This window comes from Penicillium manginii (genome assembly GCF_028828005.1).
Source record: "Penicillium manginii strain IBT 31320 chromosome Unknown utg000005l:1.0-5665137.0:1.0-5668048.0, whole genome shotgun sequence".
NCBI lineage: Eukaryota > Fungi > Ascomycota > Eurotiomycetes > Eurotiales > Aspergillaceae > Penicillium > Penicillium manginii.
Window position 1 is genome coordinate 4,652,260 of NW_026643106.1, and position 20,093 is coordinate 4,672,352.

At 50.3% G+C, this 20,093-nt stretch overlaps 9 protein-coding genes across 9 annotated transcripts; 4 read left to right on the forward strand and 5 right to left on the reverse strand.

Annotated features, from left to right (window-relative positions):
* Positions 1 to 599: 599 nt before the first annotated feature.
* Positions 600 to 3,335, reverse strand: N7533_008066 (uncharacterized protein; the record flags this gene model as incomplete). The annotated part of the gene is made up of 6 exons (XM_057104716.1): positions 600 to 926; positions 986 to 2,060; positions 2,110 to 2,328; positions 2,392 to 3,113; positions 3,168 to 3,272; positions 3,327 to 3,335. The coding sequence occupies 6 exons, from the start codon at positions 3,333 to 3,335 to the stop codon at positions 600 to 602; spliced, it is 2,457 nt and encodes an 818-aa protein (XP_056959673.1).
* A 390-nt stretch (positions 3,336 to 3,725) lies between these two features.
* Positions 3,726 to 4,574, reverse strand: nctA (negative cofactor 2 transcription regulator complex subunit BUR6; the record flags this gene model as incomplete). The annotated part of the gene is made up of 2 exons (XM_057104717.1): positions 3,726 to 3,985; positions 4,094 to 4,574. The coding sequence occupies 2 exons, from the start codon at positions 4,572 to 4,574 to the stop codon at positions 3,726 to 3,728; spliced, it is 741 nt and encodes a 246-aa protein (XP_056959674.1).
* Positions 4,575 to 5,370: 796 nt separating this feature from the next.
* N7533_008068 (RING finger protein) lies at positions 5,371 to 8,489 on the forward strand (the record flags this gene model as incomplete). The annotated part of the gene is made up of 7 exons (XM_057104718.1): positions 5,371 to 5,414; positions 5,514 to 5,623; positions 5,700 to 6,106; positions 6,162 to 6,390; positions 6,444 to 7,193; positions 7,243 to 7,314; positions 7,369 to 8,489. The coding sequence occupies 7 exons, from the start codon at positions 5,371 to 5,373 to the stop codon at positions 8,487 to 8,489; spliced, it is 2,733 nt and encodes a 910-aa protein (XP_056959675.1).
* Positions 8,490 to 8,882: 393 nt separating this feature from the next.
* Positions 8,883 to 9,653, reverse strand: N7533_008069 (pyridoxine/pyridoxamine 5'-phosphate oxidase; the record flags this gene model as incomplete). Its single annotated transcript, XM_057104719.1, has 1 exon — positions 8,883 to 9,653. One exon carries the CDS (start codon positions 9,651 to 9,653, stop codon positions 8,883 to 8,885), a length of 771 nt encoding a protein of 256 aa, XP_056959676.1.
* Positions 9,654 to 10,984: 1,331 nt separating this feature from the next.
* N7533_008070 (uncharacterized protein) lies at positions 10,985 to 11,891 on the forward strand (the record flags this gene model as incomplete). Its single annotated transcript, XM_057104720.1, has 2 exons — positions 10,985 to 11,113; positions 11,172 to 11,891. The coding sequence occupies 2 exons, from the start codon at positions 10,985 to 10,987 to the stop codon at positions 11,889 to 11,891; spliced, it is 849 nt and encodes a 282-aa protein (XP_056959677.1).
* A 518-nt stretch (positions 11,892 to 12,409) lies between these two features.
* Positions 12,410 to 14,202, reverse strand: N7533_008071 (lipase family protein; the record flags this gene model as incomplete). Its single annotated transcript, XM_057104721.1, has 3 exons — positions 12,410 to 13,409; positions 13,466 to 13,625; positions 13,677 to 14,202. 3 exons carry the CDS (start codon positions 14,200 to 14,202, stop codon positions 12,410 to 12,412), a joined length of 1,686 nt encoding a protein of 561 aa, XP_056959678.1.
* A 1,343-nt stretch (positions 14,203 to 15,545) lies between these two features.
* On the forward strand, positions 15,546 to 16,442 carry N7533_008072 (SDR family oxidoreductase; the record flags this gene model as incomplete). The annotated part of the gene is made up of 1 exon (XM_057104722.1): positions 15,546 to 16,442. The coding sequence occupies one exon, from the start codon at positions 15,546 to 15,548 to the stop codon at positions 16,440 to 16,442; it is 897 nt and encodes a 298-aa protein (XP_056959679.1).
* Positions 16,443 to 16,821: 379 nt separating this feature from the next.
* On the reverse strand, positions 16,822 to 17,920 carry N7533_008073 (alkene reductase; the record flags this gene model as incomplete). The annotated part of the gene is made up of 2 exons (XM_057104723.1): positions 16,822 to 17,007; positions 17,060 to 17,920. 2 exons carry the CDS (start codon positions 17,918 to 17,920, stop codon positions 16,822 to 16,824), a joined length of 1,047 nt encoding a protein of 348 aa, XP_056959680.1.
* A 520-nt stretch (positions 17,921 to 18,440) lies between these two features.
* N7533_008074 (MFS transporter) lies at positions 18,441 to 20,080 on the forward strand (the record flags this gene model as incomplete). Its single annotated transcript, XM_057104724.1, has 2 exons — positions 18,441 to 18,793; positions 18,874 to 20,080. The coding sequence occupies 2 exons, from the start codon at positions 18,441 to 18,443 to the stop codon at positions 20,078 to 20,080; spliced, it is 1,560 nt and encodes a 519-aa protein (XP_056959681.1).
* Positions 20,081 to 20,093: the final 13 nt, after the last annotated feature.

A 20,093-nucleotide genomic window follows, 5' to 3' on the forward strand; every position in this document is an offset into this window, starting at 1 on the left:
ATCGCCCCACTGTAGGGCCTACTTTACTACTAGTAGTAGTATTCCAATAAGTGAATATTAGTGATTATTAGTGCAGATAGACATATAGGTTCTAATAGACTAGTATAGTACCATCCTGATACTGATATCCCGATTATTCCTAGTTCCTGTTGACACATGCCTCAGGCTCTAAGATCGGCCTATATCGACCTTCATATAGATCATCTTCATCATCCACATCTCCCTATAAATATTACTACAATTAATAGTACTTTTAGTAGCGTAGTGTACTAACATAGTGTACTACTAGTAGTGCTGGTACTAGTACTGGAATACTCCGAAACAGTGCTACCCAGTACCAGAGGGTCTATTGGTGGGCTTGAGTGAGGAAGGTGCGGGTTGATGCCGGGTAGCTCTTTCCTCTTAAGTATTAAGGTTATCCCAAACTCTAACTTCACCTTCGCCTTCCATGGCTCTTCCGCGATGTATGCCCATGTGTACGGGATTCCTTTTCTGTAAAGTAACTTGGAACTAGTACCTTTCTATTTCCCTCTGCCCACTGGCAAAGACATGCAACTATACACAGTAGATACATCGAGTAACTATACACAGAAAATACACTATTGGTATCCCGCTTCCTCAAATAGACTTCCCCGCGCCTGTACAACCGCCGAAAGCTCCAGCAGAAACTCGTACAGAATGACCACGTTAGTCAGAACGTGGCCCAAGGTCGCACTCGGCGATTCCGTCTCTATTTCCTCCGCGCTGGCCGTCGCCGCATCGCCATCCTCACTAGGTCTGGCTCCGGCGAGTTCCGCGTCTGCAGGGGTTGACCCTGTTGTTACGGGGGGAAACGGCGTGGCAAGGCGTCGACGTAGGGCCTCGGCTGCTACTGCCCGGGACGTTGATGACCCGCGAGATTCATCTGGACGGGCAATGGACTCTCCCTGTATCGCCATAGCGCTGGGATTCATAGCAGGTGAACCAATATTGTTCGGGGAACGACCCCGAGAGCCGGGCAAGGACGACTCCGGGGATCCGGGAACGACGGGCGCGAGCGATCTGCCAATACCGATCCCGGGCCTGGCGGTTCGGAGGTCTCGCGTGAACGAGCCGGGGGCGTCTGGGGCCGGTCACCTTGGTGGAGAAGTTCCCTTCTGGCAGCGACAAGGACATCGAAATCGGGCAGATCTTTCTGCCACTGTCGTACTTGTTCGACGAGCTTTTGCAGGGCGAGAGTCAACGTAGGCGCGGCGTTCTCCGGCCATGTTGGGACCTGGTATGCTTGGCGCACTTGGTCGATTGTGGAGGTGGACTCTGAAGTGGATTTGTTGTAACAGGCTGGGTCAACTAGTACCCAGCCATCCAAAGAGAATAAATGTGAAGATGCCAAACTCATAAATACTCCTGTCAAGGCAAGATTGACAATCACGCTGTTTGTGAAAAATGTATCCAGGCATGTGAGTAGACCTTGCACGATGGGGTCATCCTGTTGGAGCTGTTGCGGGAGGGGAACTACTTTCTCGGCTTCCTCATCAGATACAGGGAGACAGAGCCGCGATTCAAGAACCCACGTCGCATCCGCCACGTAGTTATCGTAGGACTCGTCCAGGGATGATTCTGTGAAAATTGATGTAGCGAGACCGAGAAGCTGCTCCAACTCTGCGTTAAAAGCACCGATCGACCGCTGCCGTGCTGGTTGACTGGGGATGGTATGGATGAGAGATCGTGCGAAGGGGTGGTGGCGTTGGAGGACAACATTTAACAGGCGGAGAGTGGCGAGTACAGTCTGACGATTAGCAGATTGTAACCCAAGCAAGGCCAAATCACGCAAGTTGAATAGAGACGGGGAAGGCTGAGCCGCCTCGGACGACAATGCGGCCAGCACATTGAGCGATTTCCGACGACTGGCTGACATATCCATCTGTTGTTCAGGTGGCGGGGAGGAAGCTAGCAAGAAATGCAAGATTCTGTGAACCAGCTCGCCCTGGTCGACTGAATCAAGAATCCGACAGAGATAAGTCAGAACCGCAGCTGTCGAGCCGCCAGCTACATCGGATGACTCTAGTAACGAAGGGTATCTGAGGTTGTTAGCAACGGTCAACATGGCTTCAATCGGGAGAAATTTACAATAATTGTTCAAGGAATAGGACCTGGAAGTGATCCAAGAGGGTGTCATTGACTTCAGCTGACTTGCAATGGTCAATGGTGTCCTGCCAGAATAGCAGATAGGACATGAATGTGTCCATTGCTTCATTGAGTGTGGGTTGGAGGGCAGTCTCCTCCTTCGCATGGTCGGATAGAGCAACTACGCGAGGCACATCGTCGTCGGTTGGGATGTATTCAAGGCTGGAGGATATTAGTTCCGGCTGTGGTTTTCAATGTTTTGATTCATTGAATGTTTGTACTCACCTTCCCAACTGGCTATACAGCGCACCCAAGCCAATAGCCATCAAGGTCGCCAAATCACTTTCAATCAACCATCTCTCAAGACTCTTGGAGCGAGAGGCAGTCTCAATGAGATATAAGAGTCCCGTCCGCGCGAAGTCACCGGCGCTCTTGTCGCTGTGGACGTAGTCGACAAGCATGTAGAAGAGAGGGAACTCATCCTTACGCGTTGCGCCCGCAAACTCCGCACCACTTGGTCCCGTTGACTCCGTATCTGAGCGGACCGGGGTGACGCGTGGTCGGAACCATGTTGATAAGGTCTCGGGCTGGAGACGAATGTTGTTGGCGATGCCGAAGAGGAGCTCGACCAAAAGTGTCTCAGTTTTGTCAGATCTCTTATCGGCCTGACGAACAAGGTCGACCAATGCGCGAGAAAATGCGGTCGAGATGCTCTCCTTTGGTCTTCCCCTTCCCCTTTCACTCTCCTCTTCCGTCTTCAGCACCCCGGCGTGGATTATGTGGTTGAAGAAGATCGCGGCGGATCGGACGAGGTCATCGTCATGGTAGGCGAGCGCGATGAGGGCGACTGTCACGAAGATGCGCGAGGTAGCGGCGGTCTCGACGCAGTTGTGTGGTGACGGACCGCGCGACTCGTCGGTCAGGAGGAAGTTGAGGCGTTCGAGATAGGTGCGCGCGAAAGCGATCGACTCTTCAACGGAGCGGGAGGAATTGGAGTTCCAGAAATGCTACACACGTATTATGTGAGTCAGGGCCGACGCAAGGACACGCGCAGAACATACCTGAAGGGCATTGCAGTCGTGGATAAAGACGGAGTGTCGTTCAAGCTCCGATGGAGGCCAAGGCTTCTTGCCGGCGATGAGCCGAGCCCATTTGGATGAGAACCACTAGAGGAGTGAGTATTAGCGGGTCTTAAGGTGGCATAGATCAGGAATACTCACACTGGACATATTTCTCCGGCATGATCCAACGAGGGGAATCTAGAACTTTGGAGATGAAGAGGGGAGAGGTCGATGGGGGAAGGCTGAGTGGAGCCGCGGTGGACACTCGGGGATCGTGGCTGCGCTACGATAACAGTTTACAAACGCACCACTGAGGGCCACAGTAACTACGGGAATTGTTGGAACTTGAGGTAGTAGATATCATGTGTCCAATGGACAAGTCTTTGCAGGACTCTTGCCTGCCATGAAAATATATTATTCACAGGGAAATACGCTATTCAAAATGAGACCCCAGAACAATCCGAATCCACCCAACGCCGGTTCACAAGATAAAGAAGAAGTTAAATATGCGCCTGTTCCCCACCCATCTAGCATCGTCAATCATTTCCATTGCCACTCCTAATCACTCTCCTCCTTTGGTTTGCGCGGGCCACGCTTCCGGCGACCTTCATTTTGATCGCTGCCTTCGCCATCTTCATGTTTGCGTCCAGCGGGCTGGTCTGGTACTTTGGCAATGATATCTGCCAGGAAATCGAGGACCTCATCCTTAGCAACAGCGTGCTTGAGATGAGATGCGGTGACGCGCTTGGAATTGCGGTCCTTGGCTTCTTGGGCGGCCTTGGTGACCAAAGAGATCATGAAGAGCTCGAGTGCCTTGGCTATAGGAAGAGAAAGGAAATCAAAGTTAGTTTGTGATATTTTTAGAAAGGGATGGTCTTGTGTGTGACTCAACAGAACCGGGCTGCAAGGTTGAGAGGGGTACGTACAAACTGCGATGGGGGTGACCTGCGCGACTTTGCCAACATCCTCATCGGCCTGCATGATGCGCTTGATGCGGGCTACAGGGAACTTGGTCTTGACTTCGATGGGGGCAGCTGGAGGTGCGGGCATAGGCTCCTCCATCTCCATTGGTGGCGCGACAGCCATCACTGGGGGAGCTTCGGTGTAGAGCTGAGGTTCGAGAAGAGGCGCAGGCGCGTCGTCGTGTTGGAGAAGGCGAGAGGACCGACGGGCCATATCGTCAAAGCCGGGTTGAAAGGGCGGCACGTACTGTTGGGGTACGCGACTAGGACCAGAGCCTGAACCTGGACGCTGATAGGCGTTGAAGAAAGGCGAGTCGTCGTAGGAGGCGCGGTGAGTGAGGGGGGAACTAGACGCGTGCGGAGGAGGAATCGGGTTCGGATTAGGATTCGAGGGGAAAGGAGAAGAAAGGTCGGGGGATATAGGTCGATAATTATCCTCTGTCATGCTGGGGCAAAAAAATTAAGCCAAGGTGAAGTGCATAGTAAAGATAGACATGGGGATAACTTGAGGGAAGTTATAGGAAGGTAATTCGCAGATTGGGGGCGATAGGCGGGCGGTCGCGGCTTTTTAAATTCGAAGCACCCGCAAAGGTGGAGCTCCCTTTTTTTTTTTCTTTTTAATTTGATCAAATCAGCTTTTTTTTTGGTTTGGCTTTCATTTTTGACTTTTATCACTCCTCCGTCATTCCTGACTTTTACTTTGTCCTTCTACCTTACACTTACACTTACTCCCCTACACTCCATACTTACATCTACTTCACCCTTTTCCAACACTGTACAATCTAATTGTCTCTTCTTTTTCTCTTTCTTTTTCTTCTTCTTCCATATCCACTCTTTCCCCGTAAATCAGTCGATGACGAGAACTTAGCTCCGGAGGCAGCCAGAAGACACCACGTAGATGGTATCGCTGTAACTGCTGTTGATGGCCAAAATTACTTGATCTAATCCGAGACTACCTAGTATTTACGTTGTTGCCTTGCTACTATGTTATTCTATAATTTTATTAATTTTTTATCCTATTCATTCTACAGTATCATACTTGTCATCTCATCTATTCCATCTATTTACCCCCTTCCACTGTGACTTGACTTCACTCCGACCACTCGTAGATCGGCCGAACTTTTCTCCGGCCAATTTCCATCAGCAGCTCCGACCATCCAACTTTCTCCAACTTTGCACCACTTCACTATCTTCCCGGTTACTCGGTTGCCGTTGTGCGCTCTATCTTTCCCTCACCAGCAATGGCTGCGGCGGACCCGCCGGCTGGTCTCTTGGACATCGCTAGGTTCGTGCGACACTCCCCCGCGCATCTACATGCACATGCGCATCCGTATCCGCATTGGCAACTACAACGAGAACATCTCCGTCTAATCTATCTCCACAGCACTCTTTCCCAGGATGACATTCCTTTCAAGCTGCGATGCGCCATCTGCAACAAGCTGGCGGTGAACGCGTTTCGCCTGCCATGTTGTGACCAGTCTATATGCGAGGCTTGTACGCTGACCCTCCCAAGTCCTGCCAACCCACCGTCATGCATGATAGCTGACTGTACTTTTTTCTAATTGCACAGGTCAAACATCACTCTCGGACACTTGCCCCGTATGCGCTCATAACCCCGTCTCTCCCGATCTCTGCAAGCCTAATAAGGCTCTACGAACCACCTTGAAAGTCTTTTTGCGTACCGAGGAGAAAAAGCGCGAGAAGGAACGCCAGTCAGCCGCTGCTACTCCCACTCCAGCCACCCCAGTAGTAGAGACTCTTGCATCATGCGAGCAGCCCTCCATTGAAGTTCCCGTCGAGCAGAATCGGGCTGCAGATATTGTGGCCCAGGTGCCAAATGCACCTAAAGTCGAGGGCGAAGTCGAGGCAACAGCCGCAGGGTCAGATCGCGCTCCGACCGAAGATGCCCTGGCAGAAAGCAAAGAATCAGACCCTGTGCAAAATGGTGGCACTGAAACAGTCCCGCTGGTCTCTGAGGTATGGTTCCATCATTCGTACTCTACTCTCAGTCACCAACTAACTCTGCATCCAGTCTGAGGCTATTGACCAGTCCACTGGAATTACCACGGCCACCGACGAAGCCAAACAGCTCGCCAACCAAGAAGAAATGGCCCAGTCTGAATCTGTCCAACCCTCCGAGGACCTACCTCTGCAGCCGAACGGTAACATGATGAATATGGGTCAAGGAGGCTTCCAAGGCATGGGCTGGAACGGGATGAACCCCTTCCTGTCCAACATGCTCAACTATCAAAACCAAATGGGTACATTTTTCTATCTACTCTTTCCCTCGGACCAAAGTACTAACATTTTTCAGGCATGAACCTGTCAATGGATCAAATGGCCGCAAATCAGGAAATGTTCGGAGACTACGGAACGAACATGGCTGGAATGGGCATGGGCATGGGCACGGGCATGGGAATGAATTATAACGGACAGGGCATGTATGGATCGTCAGGATGGGATGGCTCATGGCAGAATGCTCAAGATAATTACAATCCAAATGCTTTTGCAAATGGCGGTGGCCCTCATGGAGCATTTGGTGGGCCTAATATGCCCTACCCTTCTAACCCAGAATACCAGTCTGGCTACTCCGGCCAAGGATATGGTTATGGAGGATATCGAGGTGGACGCGGAGGCTTCCAGGGCTCTGGCCGGGGAGGCTTTACTTCTGGCCACGCAATTTACAACACAAATTCGGAATCAGACACTGTGGTGACATCTAATGGAGCTGATAACGCCGATGGAGCTGTTCTCAATGGAGACGGACCTCATGCCAACGGGAATAGCGGTCCTGATTCAGTATCCCAAGAAACTACACATGAAGGCAGATCAGAGCCCGTGTCGGATGAACATGGAGCAGTAGGCCAGCAACTACAAGGTATCCCCACTATTGAAACTCTGGATCAATCCATGTCGAATAGCAATCACGGCTGGCAAGGCCCCGGGTATGGCCGTGGTGGGTTCCAAGGCCCTGCTGGTCGCGGCCGTGGCTACTGGGGTGGCCAGATGCCCATGAACGGCGGTTACCAAGCTCCCATGCCACCCAAGGCACCAGTTGTCGAAGGTGCCCCGGCTGCCCCAAGAGGGATGCGTCAAGGCCTGCCTAATACTAGCATGCTTCGGCAGCGGGCTTTCCAGCAGGGTCGAGGAACAGGGGGCAATAAGATCCCGGTACTGTCGCAAGGGTAAGTCTAGCGAAACAATCTCTGCGTTTACTTCCATACTAACATCCATCCTAGTGGGGATTCTGAAACCCCCCCAAGACAACACACAAGCGGGATCTCCTACCCAGCCAGATCCTCAAACACAGCAGCCAGCTCTAAGGTCTCGATCCCCATCTCAAGGCCAATCCTCCCGCGCACGCTCGGCCACAGCAAACCTGGTCATCGATGACAAAATGAACTCCCGACAGCGTGATTCGAACCGCTCTGACGATGTCCAAAAAGGCCGTACTAACGGCCATCGTTCATCAGGTGGCGCAGATCGCCACAATGGCAGAGGCCGCCGAGATGAATATCGCCCAGCACGGTCTCACGGTCACCGCAGTCGCGCCAATAGCCGCACCCGTAGTCGAAGTCGGAGTCGAAGTCGGAGTCGCAGTCGCAGTCACAGTCCAGGAAAGAATGGTGGCTCGCGTCATTCCAGTCGACTCCCACCCGCTATCGACGACAAGCGGCTCAACAAGCTCAAGGAATCTTCAGACACAGGCGGATCTCGTGACTTAGCCAGTCGAGTGAGCAGCCGCCATTCGAGTAAGGATAGATCCTCACGTCGTGATGATGAGCGCGAGCGAGAGAGAAACAGAGATGGCGACAGAGTTCGTTCTAGTCGCCGCCGCGACCATGACCGCAACCGTGACCATGACCATGATCGTGATCGCCGAGACCGAGACCGAGCCCGAGATTCCGATAGAGATCACCGACGAGACCGAGACCGAGAGTCCGGCAGAGATCGCAACCGCGAACGAGACCACAATAACGAGCGTGGCCATGATCGCAACGGACGAGAGCGCGAACGAGACCGCAAAAGATCTCGCCGAGATCGATCCGAGTCCGCCAATGTCAGCGACCATTCCTCACGCCCCCAACCCCGACGACCCAGGCGCGAACCAAACAACGACCGCTCTCGAGGCCGTACCTCCAGACCAGAAAGCTCAAAGGCAAGCTCCAAGGAAACACCCAAGGAAGCTGAGAAAGATCCCTACACACTTGCTCGCGAAGCCGCCAATCGTGAACGCGTCCTTAGGGAACAACAGAATCGTGGGGCTAAGTCTGCGCCGAAGAGTAGTCGTCGGGATAGTCGACAGGAACGTGTTGTTGGTGGTCGTCGACTGAACTACAAATATGAGGATGAGCTTTGATGTCGGTGATTGACATCTGGGTTTTCCCCATCCTCATTCTCATTTTCTTTCTTCTTAACACTTTCATGCATCAAAAAGGCTTTCATCGTGGGATGGCATGGGATGGATGGCGTCGGCATCTGATTTTTTCTTTGCATCGCTGGCTGCTGGTCTGGGTTGATCGATCTGTTTTCTTCTTTTTCTTCTTGCCTGGGGAGTATCCAGCTAGGTGAGAGTGAGAGCGAGGGCCAAAAGGCGAGGGCCACCAAGGGTTACTGGGATGATGTAGATCGTTGCTCCAAGTTGAGGGAGGCATGGGCCTCAGTACATACATCCAAAATTCAAATCACCTTACGTCCATTTGAAGTAGTTCGAATCAACATCGTCTCCAGTCCACTTCATTCCAGTATTTCTCTACGGCCAAAGCATCTCCTTCTTCCAATCTCCCTCTCCCTCCCCACCAACTCTAACATATCTAACCCGTTTATGCAACCGACTAGCTTCCCCCTGCCAAAACTCCACAACTTCCGGATCAACAGCATAAACCCTCCACCCCTCCACCCCAACAGAAGAATCACCCTTGAAAGCACCCCTCATCTCCGCCAACCTCCCCTCCAACTCCGCCCCATTCCCCAAAACCTCACTCTGCCTCGAAGCAGCAGCACTGACCCTCGACTCAACCGGCCTCTCAAGATAATCCCTCGCACACTCCCCACCAGACAAACAAACCGCACTCCCACGCAGCCGAATCTGCCGAGCCATATCAGCCCAGTAAAAGGTCAACGCCGCACGCGGATTGTGCGCTAATTGTCTTCCCTTTGGACTGTCGGCTTTGATGGCGAAGTGCCAGCCGCGCGCGTCGAGGTCCTTTAGTATTAGGACTCGGGCGTCTGGGAAGCCTTCTTCGTCGACGGTGGAGACCGTCATGGCGTGTGGTTCACGGACGCCGGTAGCTAGGGCTTCGGCGTACCATTTTTTGAAGGCGGCGTGGGGGGGTGTTGGGGAGGGAGGTGATTGTGAGTGGGTTGAAGGGTCCTTGGAGGACTTTTGTGGTGCGGAGGGTTGTTCGGAAGTCTGGTTGGTCTGCCATTTTGCTTCCAGTTGAAACTCAAAGGTGGGTTGAGGTTCGAGTGTGGGTGAGAACAGTATGAGTATGAGTAGTATGAGTATAAATAACAGTTGCATTGGATTATTGATCTCCTTGAGTCATACTTGGATCCCGGGATCGGAAGCCGTCTTTACATAATAACTACTACATAGCAAGTACTAGGTGGAGCTATTGGTTAGCTCAGTGACTACCCACTCTTATAATATTAAACACAATTTACATCATTATCTACTATGTATTTACCTGAAATCTTGCCCTGGGGGTTTCGGCATAATAGGCAACAGAGAAACTAGTAGAGTGAGGCTAATGGCGTATCCGCAGATCGGAGATTGGATAATATCTCCGTCTCCATGGAATCCATGGTCCTTATGCACCCCTCTTCCAACCTTAAGACTATGTTTAATTGTTTGCTCAAGACAACGATCGTTAGCCTTTTCGGGGGATCAAGGCAAGTAACTTCAACCTTGGAGGTTGAGCGAGGTGTAAGAAAGTTTCATCCTTGGAAGTTGAACAAAGACATGCAGGGCCATGAAGCCACTAGTAGTAGAGGATCTAAAGCCGGGAATACCACCTAGGTATATACTTCTTCAAATCCGACATGGATTTATTCAATATGGCCATCCGTAGATGGAGGATATACCATAGTGAGCCACATTTCGCTGGTACAGTAATTAGCACATGAGCCGGCGAGATATCCAAGCTTCGACAATTGCTGCAACTTTCCTGCTGGGGGTATTAGCCCTTCCGAGTCATGAGTGACCTCTTTAGTCCCGGAAGAGCCCCGGAGAAGAACAAACAAAGTCAAAGAATAGCACCGGAGCATATGTGTTCTTTTAGCTCTCCTGTTGGATTCGAGGATGAGCTGAGATCTAGTAGTAGACTATAACAATGACGGTATACCTTTCAGACTCCTCAGTGCTTACTACTAGTAGTAGGTAGTGACGCTGTTGCACTGACCATCCATGGATATCCATTGTCATCATATTTCCAAGGTCGAAAAGGTTTCCGACTTTGAGTCTTGAGCTTAATGTTTCCGAGTCCAACCCATGGAATCGAGTGCGGTCCTAGAGCTGTAACTTTCAAAAATCCAATTTATGTGGAACTTGGACCCATTTCTTCGTGTCATAGTATCTATATCTTCAAGATCTCTTTTGATATATCTTCATTTTAAGGCCTCCTACCGCTGTAGTAGTATACCCAAGGCATACAGCAGTTTCATTGGTCCTTCTAATTCCCTCAAAGAAGATTGCCCTCTTTAAGTCTGGAAAGGGGATGACTTGATCGGATGAAAGACATGCCGGAGACACATCCATTCAGGCAGCCTATAAAGAGAGAAGACCTGGTCACCAAACACACACTGCCTCTTGAAAATATTTTCACAGCACAACTTGTTTGATCAAGTCTAATCATGTCTGACCCGAATGAGGTTCGCGGCACCGCAGGTGACATCGCACGGGCTCTCGACGATGCGGGAATTCCAAATATACTTTGGGGATACGCTGCGTTAGGTCTAGTCGGACAAGTCAAGGTGTCTAATGTAAGTTCAAACTAAGTGGCCATGTGATAAATGTCCGAAAGCTAACCATTTGTAACAGGACATTGATTTCGTCGTTCCAGACGAGCTGGTTCAGAAAGCCACAGACATTCTCATAGTTAAAGGCTATGAGCTTTGCACCTCCAGAAAGTGTCCCTGGGGAGACGAGAGAAAACGAGCACGAGCACTAGCCGCTGCCCACTTCGATATCGTCCCCGACAAGAAGAATCTCGGCCCAGTGCAGATATTCCCAAAATCGCATATTCTCTGGTGGTTGAAGGAAATTCCGGCTGGTGACCCATCGCCAGACGATGAAGATTTACTACTAACGAATGACCCCCGTTTACCCCCCAAGCTGAAGACTCGGTCAGCTTCATCACCCATAGAACGCGATCTTTACGGAAATTATACGGAAGAGGTTGGGCCTTCCGGGCCATGGGAGAAGATTTACCCAATGAAGATTCTCAAGCCGGAATCCTTCACCGAGGCTTTGATTCTCCTCTACTGTCGAGACTACCATAACCCGAATATTGGAGATGGTCTCCAGCTCGGCTACGCTAAATACTGGAAGAGGTTGTTGTTGCCTATGGGTGAAGTCAAGGTTGATCCCAAGGCCATTGTTCCGAAGACGCTGCGCCCGGAGTTTCGTGAGGCCTGGGCGAATTTCAATTTAGTTGAGCAGCCTTATTTTTGGGAGTTCTTTCATGATGATCTTTGTGCCAAATTGAAGAAGCAAAATAAGCTTCCTTCGTTCCCTGGGATCTTTAGGCTTTATCAGTGAGATCGGATTTTGTATACTAGTACTAGTAGTTGCTGGGGTAATTTGATGTGCTTCTTGTAAGCTATAACCAAGTGACATGGGAAAGTTTATCGACGAAAACTAGTATACTCCAGGGCTAGTACTACCTATTCATCTTTAAAAATCAATGTAGCAGGTAATGTGGTAGAATCAATATCCTGCTAATTTGGATACTAAGTATTTTAAACGCTCGTCAAATGATTCATGCCAACTGGATGGCTATCATATGCCGCGAGGGTTTGGTTTGGAAGACCTTGTACGTGTTGTGTATGAAGTAAGCGTATCCACGAGCAGTCACCACCGCAAGAGTAGTAAGTGCAATACGGGGCCTCAATTCTTGAGTCTGCTTTTCTCTTGGCAAAATACACCTGGGCACCAGCTCTATATATACATGAAGATATGAAGCAATATTCATTGAAACTAGGCTACAATTGGCCAATTGGAAGCAGTATACACCTGGGCAGCACCCACTAGTAGTCTCATGTGGCATCTTTTGGGGTTTAGCGAATTTTTATCCTCGTGGCACCCGTGCCGCTTACGAGCATCTCAATCCGGCGAGCATATAGATCCATGAAGTGCATTAGTGGATCGCCAAACACCACACCGCGCAGTTCCAGATCCGTCGTGCCACATGCCTCTACCTGCTCGCGTGGTGGTAGTGGCGGAGGAGCATCAGGACCAGCTGATGGATTCCTCACTGGACGACCATATACTAGGCCATGAGAACGAAGCAGGACAATTCGACCCGCATTGGAGAGCGTCGACTGGGGAACCTGCCAGTATTTCGACGAATTTCGTTTCCCCCTTGGATCGAAGAGTGACCAGACAGATCCAGGAGCTGGCGACGCATATAAATCCAGCAGGGAAAAGAAATATCCTTTATCTGCGCGTGTCACTGGGTCTCCTTCGTTCACAAATGAGAAGAACATTGATTTGGATGGATTGGCAGTTGGCGGTCTCTGTAATGGCCACAGCGAGATGGGGGGTGCACCAAAGGTGACGCAATGAATTTGCTTGAAGCAACCACGGAGGTGTGTGAGTTCAGACTTGACATCTGGTGATTCGGAAAGTAAATGGAGGTAAAGGAGACTGGCGACAGCCCCGCCTGCTGAGTGACCGGTGAGGAGAAGCGTATATGACATTCGACTAGGATCTTCCTCGATTAAAGTACGCAGTCGCGCAGCGACAGCTTGAACCATCTTCCTGGCGACGGATAGGAATCCAGCATGGCATTTATTCGTTGGGTCATCAAGAAATCCGGCAGGTGAAACAGGTGCCGCATGGACATTTACAGCCCAGTCACTGAAGCTTTGTGTCCCGCGAATAGCGAATACCATAGTGTTCATCTTATCGATCGGAAGCGACTTGATGACCATTGCCTTTGTACCGTGGCGCCAGTCCGAATTCACGTAGGATTGTCGCTCAGGGCCATTCGGCTTTTCGTATACTTGCTGTGAATAGCGGGCAGCGAGCCTTAGCAATGGATAGGTTGCAGGATAGCTAGTCGCTCGATTAGCGGAAGAGGCTCAAGCATAGGACGAATAGTATTGGCGTACAATTTAATCTGAGGAAGCCGCGGTGGCATTCGAGAATTTCCATAGAGATACACCTTCGAGAAATAGTCGACCGGCGACGAAGGTTTCTTTTTCTCAGGCGCGTGTGTCCAACGATCTCTTTTGCGCGCTTCCTGTTTGGTTGGGAGTGCACATGCAGCCACTTTTTCTGGTTAGTATCAGTTTCTTGGCTGAATGGGCTTTAGTCACGTACTAAGCTCATTTTCCTTCCCGCAAAAAGATCCGATATCGATCAATGTAACAACTTGATCCAAAAGCCGCGACGTGCTCTCTCGCACATTTGCGCCGCCACTCACACTCTGGAGGACAAGATTCTCCAGATCCAAGATGGTGGCATTTGTTTTTCCTGCTGTGTGCGCGACAATGTTCGAGACCGACTGACTGAGATTTGTACAGGATGTCCATTTCGCAAGATCAGACATGGGCTTCGGGGCTTGGTACCCCGTTGAGTGCCAGGCCGGAGGCGGGCTTCCCACCGTGCCGGGTCCATAAGGGACAGGTACTTGACCCTGGATCGGTCGTGGAGGTAGGTGAACTAGCGAGGTGACACCCGTATGGGGCTTGTAGAAAGATGGAGGTGTTGGATTTCCACTTTGAATGGCCTGAACGGTATATGCGCCCGAGGGATTCATATAGACCGGTTGCTTCGGTGCTTCATTGACCGCTGTGTGTCCCCCCTTCCCCTTGTGACGCCGCCGATGCTTGCGGGTTTCAGGCATAGTGTGTGTTTAGGTTGACTTGATAATGACACCGAAGCTCCGGTGCAGCAGGACTCAGCCTGGGGCTGCCATGACGCACCCAGGGATATGGTGGGGATCAACTGCAACCGAGGCAGGGACAAGGACAAGCTTATAAAATGCAGGGAAATGCAGGGAAATGCAGGTCCTCGTAAAATGTCGCCTTTGTCCGAGGATCTGCGCCACAGTCGAGCTGAGCAGGCGGCGCGGCGCGAATTGATAGGTTGAAATGTGCATGCGCACAGCCCCAATGCGGGGACACAAGCCCACTATCGAAGCAATCACCAGGTTGTGACGCCAAGTGGAGTTTGTCATTCAAATGAAAGGGAGTCAGGCTGTCGATAGATATAGATAGAAAAAAGAGGAAGATTTTGCTAAGTTAGAAATTTAACATAATAGACTTTTAAATCCGCCGGGCACAAGCAATAAAGCCATCTAGTCCGCAAGGTAGGATTTTAAATCCGATGCTGCACGACTTGCCTTGAAACCAGGGTCCTTGCCAGTGCTGATCAACTGAAATCACTATTCCAATCCGGAATACCCGAATCTAATAGTTAAAATGATCTTCCGTTCCACGCAGGTTCAAGTTCATTGCTCGATGATTTCGTGGACAACGGCCAGGCGGCGGGAGAAGGTAAAAAGTAGAAGTTCAAACTAGTACTACTATTAGTATTAGTAGTCATGTTGAAAGCCTGTTACTATTAAGTGATAACTATATACTAGTACTACTAGTAACTGTATACTGGGTAAACTATTACGATTGTCCACTGGCACTTGGGGCAGGAGATTTAAAGAATTTAAGTTAAATTAAATATTTCACAATGCTGGAATGGAGTGGGTTACTACTACTAGTACTACTGTAGTAGACATGGTTATTCAAATCCAGGTCAAACCTTCAAGTTGGATCCTTCGAGTTAGAACCATAGTATCCCGAAAATTCCCCAAGTGCAAACAACTTGAGTATATTGCTCGCGCACCTGGGCAAGCCAGGCGACCCCGTTAAACGCACAACATCAGCAACGTTTCGTGCTGTTCGATGCAGTATACATCTATAGTAGTTTTAATACCTATGTATCCCTGGTATTCTCCATTCTCTTACCATAATACGTGATCGTTCGTCGCTGTGGAGTTAACGGACAAGAGAGTACACGACGGAGTTAAAAATGCAATCTCCGAGGGAGTCGATCATGGGCGACTGCTGATTGGTCGACTTCTTCCTCTTGGGTCTATATGAGGTGATACACAGAAAGAGCAGCCCCAAACACACCCAACGCTCTCACTTCATTTTTTACCCGTCTATCTCTGGATAACTTTGGAAATTAATTATGTCGGCCCAAGATTCATCCCTGACGAACTGGCCTGCTGTGGCGGGCTATGTCTCAACGCGCAAGGACAGTTACCCGTTCATCGATCCTACCCAAGCTGACCTGACAGGCAAGTCGGTCTTAATCACGGGAGCCTCCAAGGGAATCGGCAAGGCGACCGCAATCAGCTTCGCCACCGCGGGCTGCTCGAAGATACTGCTGCTTGCTCGTTCAGACCTGACCGAAGTCGAGACAGCTGTCCACACCGCCGCCGTGAAAGCAAACCGGCCCAGGCCAATCATACATTCCCTGAAGGTGGATGTGACCTCGGAGGAGTCTATGCGAGCGGCTGCTGAAACCGCAGCGGATGTTCTCGGCGGCAGCCTCGACGTCCTTGTGAACAATGCAGGCTACCTGGATGAATGGAAGCCCATCGCCGAGTCGAAGCCGAGCGAGTGGTGGCGGACTTGGGAGGTCAACATCAAAGGGACCTATCTCGCTGTCCACTTCTTCGTACCGCTGTTGCTCAAATCGGAGACCAAGACAGTCATCAATATTAGCAGCGGTGGTGCCCATGTAATATTTCCCGGTGCGTCGGCCTACCAGACGACCAAGTTCGCCCTCTGCCGCCTCACCGAATTCATGGACCAGGAATACCACCAGGAAGGGTTGATAGCCATCTCGGTCCATCCAGGTGGTGTCAAGACCGATCTAGCAATGAACATGCCTCCAGAGAGGCAATCTGTCCTGACTGATACGCCGGAGCTGGCTGCCGACACGCTGGTCTGGCTCACTCATGAGCGACGCGACTGGCTTGCCGGCCGATTCGCCTCAGTAAGCTGGGACATGGAGGAACTTGAGCAGAAGAAACAGGACATCCTCCAAAGAGACTTGTTCAAGTTCCGGGTGATTGTTTGAGTCAGGTGGCGTACCTTTAAAGGCCCTTGCGATGCTGTTTCCAACTTGAAGCGTTTTGGTAGACTACTAGTAGTAAATACCAACGTTCAATGCTAGTACTAGTACACACCTTTATACACCTGGGCACCAGTATCAAGGTCGCCTGTTTTATCTGGTACGAGCGTATCAAGCCCTGGAGCCTCAGTCTGAGAATTTGACCCGAACTTGAAAAAGAACTATTTGCCTAGGTGATGTTAATCAGCTACCTATGTATGTTTCTATGTAGGTCACGATGCGCTGAAAACCGGGGATTGAAGAACCGAGTTTAGGATCATTTTGTTCTGCTGATATTCTGTTCTAGCTCAAACTCTATCATTCACCATCTGGCCTTCCAAATCATCTACTGCGAACCCAAAAACTCGGCACTAAATGGATAATCCGCATACCCGTTTTCCTGCATAGGGCTATAGAAGGAATCACGATTGTACCGATTCAGAGTAATCCGATGACGAAGTCGAAACGGCAAATCCGGATTCGCAATAAAGTGACGACCAAAAACAACAGCGACATCATTATTGGCGTACTCCTGGACAGCATCTTCAAAGTTCTCCGCGTTATATCCCCCCCGCCACAAGCACCGGCGCCGTCCGTCCCCAAATATCGAGCAGAGACCTAATACTCTCCCCTTTCTCACAGTCCACATTATTGATCACCCGTGACTCAATAACATGAAGGTAAGCAAGCCCAAATTCCTTCAATTTCTCAACCAAGTACGCGAATTGAGGACCTGGCTCCGCCATCTTCATTCCCTGCCACGTATTCCACGGACTGATCCGAAATCCGACCCGTTCAGAACCAACGGCATCAACGAGTGCCTTTGTGACCTCGACCGCGAAGCGGGCGCGATTCGGGATACTTCCGCCCCAAATATCATTGCGTTGATTACTGACGTCTTGCAAAAATTGATCAACCAAATACCCGTTCGCACCGTGAACTTCAACCCCGTCAAAACCGGCGCGAATCGCGTTCTTCGTCGCGACACCGAATTGTCGGATGATGTCTTCGATTTGATCTGAGTTGAGTTCTCCGGGGATGATCATCCCTGGCTCCATTGGTATGGCACTCGGAGCGAGCAGGTCGTATCCACCCTCCGACCGAAGTGTAGCAGGATCAGCCGCCCGACCCAGAGCAATCAATTGGCAAAATATGAAGCTTCCTTTGGCGTGGACGGCAGCGGTTATTTCTTTCCATTGGGTGATTTGGTCTTCGCTCCATATTCCGGGGCCGTGGGGGATGCCGCCTGCTGAGGGAGATATCTGGGTTGCTTCGGCGATTAGAAGTGTTCCCGGGACGGAGGCGCGTTGTTCGTAGTATTTTGTTGAGATAGGGAGGGGGGTGTGAGAGGTGTCAGATCGTAGGCGGGTGAGTGGTGCCATTATCACTCGGTGATTGAGGGTTATGGTGCCCAGTTGGAGGGGTTGGAAGATTTGGGATGCCATTGTAGTTGGTTGGTCGGTATTCTATGGCCGAAGTGCAGGGTTTCTTGCGTTCTGCTCAAAGGAAGCCAGCAGGTGGAGTGGAGCGAGGTTTGATCTATTTCCCATGGGATTTATAGGATTTATAAAGGCTATTCATTTCTATTCGCTTTATTGAAAAATCTGTCCGGTTGTGGATCTCACGATGTAGTTTGATGGGGGGTTCTCCAAATCGCCACGAGTACCTCCAACGATCACCTCCACATCTCGAATCTCGGAGACTTACCTGTCGGATGAATTATAAGTGTGGTCTCTGTCATTGGAGAGAGATTTTTCCTCGTTTTAGGACGCTCTTTTAGAAATACATAAATGTTTCGGCCCGAGTTGTTGTTGAACGAGAGAAACCAAGGTTGCTCACTAGGAAGAAAACGGTCACCAGTACCAGTGGACGCTAGCTTCAAGTAAGTCGATCTCCCTACGAGTAAGAATGCTGGCATGCCGTTCAAATGAAAATATACATCATACTGATATTTGAACGACAGATATGAACACCCAATGGCTACGCGATAGCTTTTTCGGCCAGTGCATCCGTCACATTTGCAAGCCTGCATGGTCCGAATACCCCGAGGAAGAGCCGGGATGGATAGAAGCAGCCGATTTTGACAACAATCCAAGCCAAAATGAGAAGATAATCCGTGTAGAATGGTACTCGGATACAGATGAAGAAAATCCTCGCAACTGGACCCAGGCCAAAAAAGCATTTGTGACGGGGGTGATCGGTGCTTACAGTTTTGTTGTCTACATGTCTGCCCCGATTTATACCCCGGGTGAGAATTCGTTTATTGAAGAGTTCCATGTGAGCAATGCGGAGGCTGCTCTTGGGCTTGCGATCTATGTGTAAGTGGAATCTTTAGCTTCTTGAACTTCAAGTTTCTCATCCTTGACGTCCTGGTACTAACTTTGCGTTCATTAACTAGACTTGGATATGGCACAGGCCCATTATTCTTCAGTCCCTTGAGCGAGATCCCCCGCATCGGGCGAAACATTCCCTACGTTATATCCTTTGCATTGTTTTGCATTATCAGCATACCTACTGCAATTGCGCCCACCGCAATTGGCTTCTACTTCCTGCGTTTCCTACAAGGCTTTTTTGGAAGTCCCTGTCTCGCAACAGGTGGCGCCTCAATTGCGGACATGTATTCTTCTGATATCCTACCACACGCCATGTCGACATGGGGATTCTGCGTCTTTTGCGCCCCCGCGATCGGTACCTTGGTTTCCGGATTTGCAATCCCGGTTCTGGGCTGGAGATTTTCAATGTGGGAGATTTTAATGGCCGCCGTCCCTGTCCTTATTTGCCTGTTTTTGCTGCCGGAAACGAGCGAAGCCAACATTCTGCACCGACGTGCTCGACGTCTTGAAAAGATCGATAAAACAAACACGATGACTCGGACCTACCAGACCGCTGCGGATGTTATTCAAGGAGAAATATCATTCCACGAGGTTCTTCGAGAGTCGCTGCTAATTCCCTCGAAAATCACCTTCCTTGACCCGGCAATGATGTTTCTGAATTGCTACACGTCTCTCGTTTACGGCATTTACTATTCCTTCTTCGAGGCTTTTCCGATTGTCTACCAAGGGATATACGGCTTCAACCTCGGGGAAATGGGCCTGGCATTTCTCGCTATCGTCGTGGGAACGATTCTATCATTCGTGGTATACAACATCTACATCTACCGTGTTTTCGCGCCAAAGACAAGAAACGGCGGCCTTGAGAAGCCGGAAGATGTTCTTGTCCCGGCACTGTTTGCCTGCTTTGGTCCCTCGATTGGTTTATTTCTCTTTGGTTGGGCTGCGAGACCGGAAATTCACTGGATCGTACCAACTATTGGAATCGTCATTTATCCCGCGTGTGTTTTCGTTCTGATGCAATGCATCTTCCTCTATATTCCGGCTTGCTATCCGCAATATGCTGCGAGTGTTTTTGCCGCCACTGATTTCACCCGCAGTGCGTTCGCATGTGGTGCCGTTATCTTCTCGCGCCCTCTTTATGTTAATCTGGGAATTGGTCCGGGGTGCAGTTTACTTGCTGGGCTGACCATTGGGTGTGTGGTTGGAATTTACGTGCTGTATCATTACGGCGAAGCATTGCGGCTGAGATCGAAGTTCGTTTCAAAATGGTGATTAGGGAAGGTTA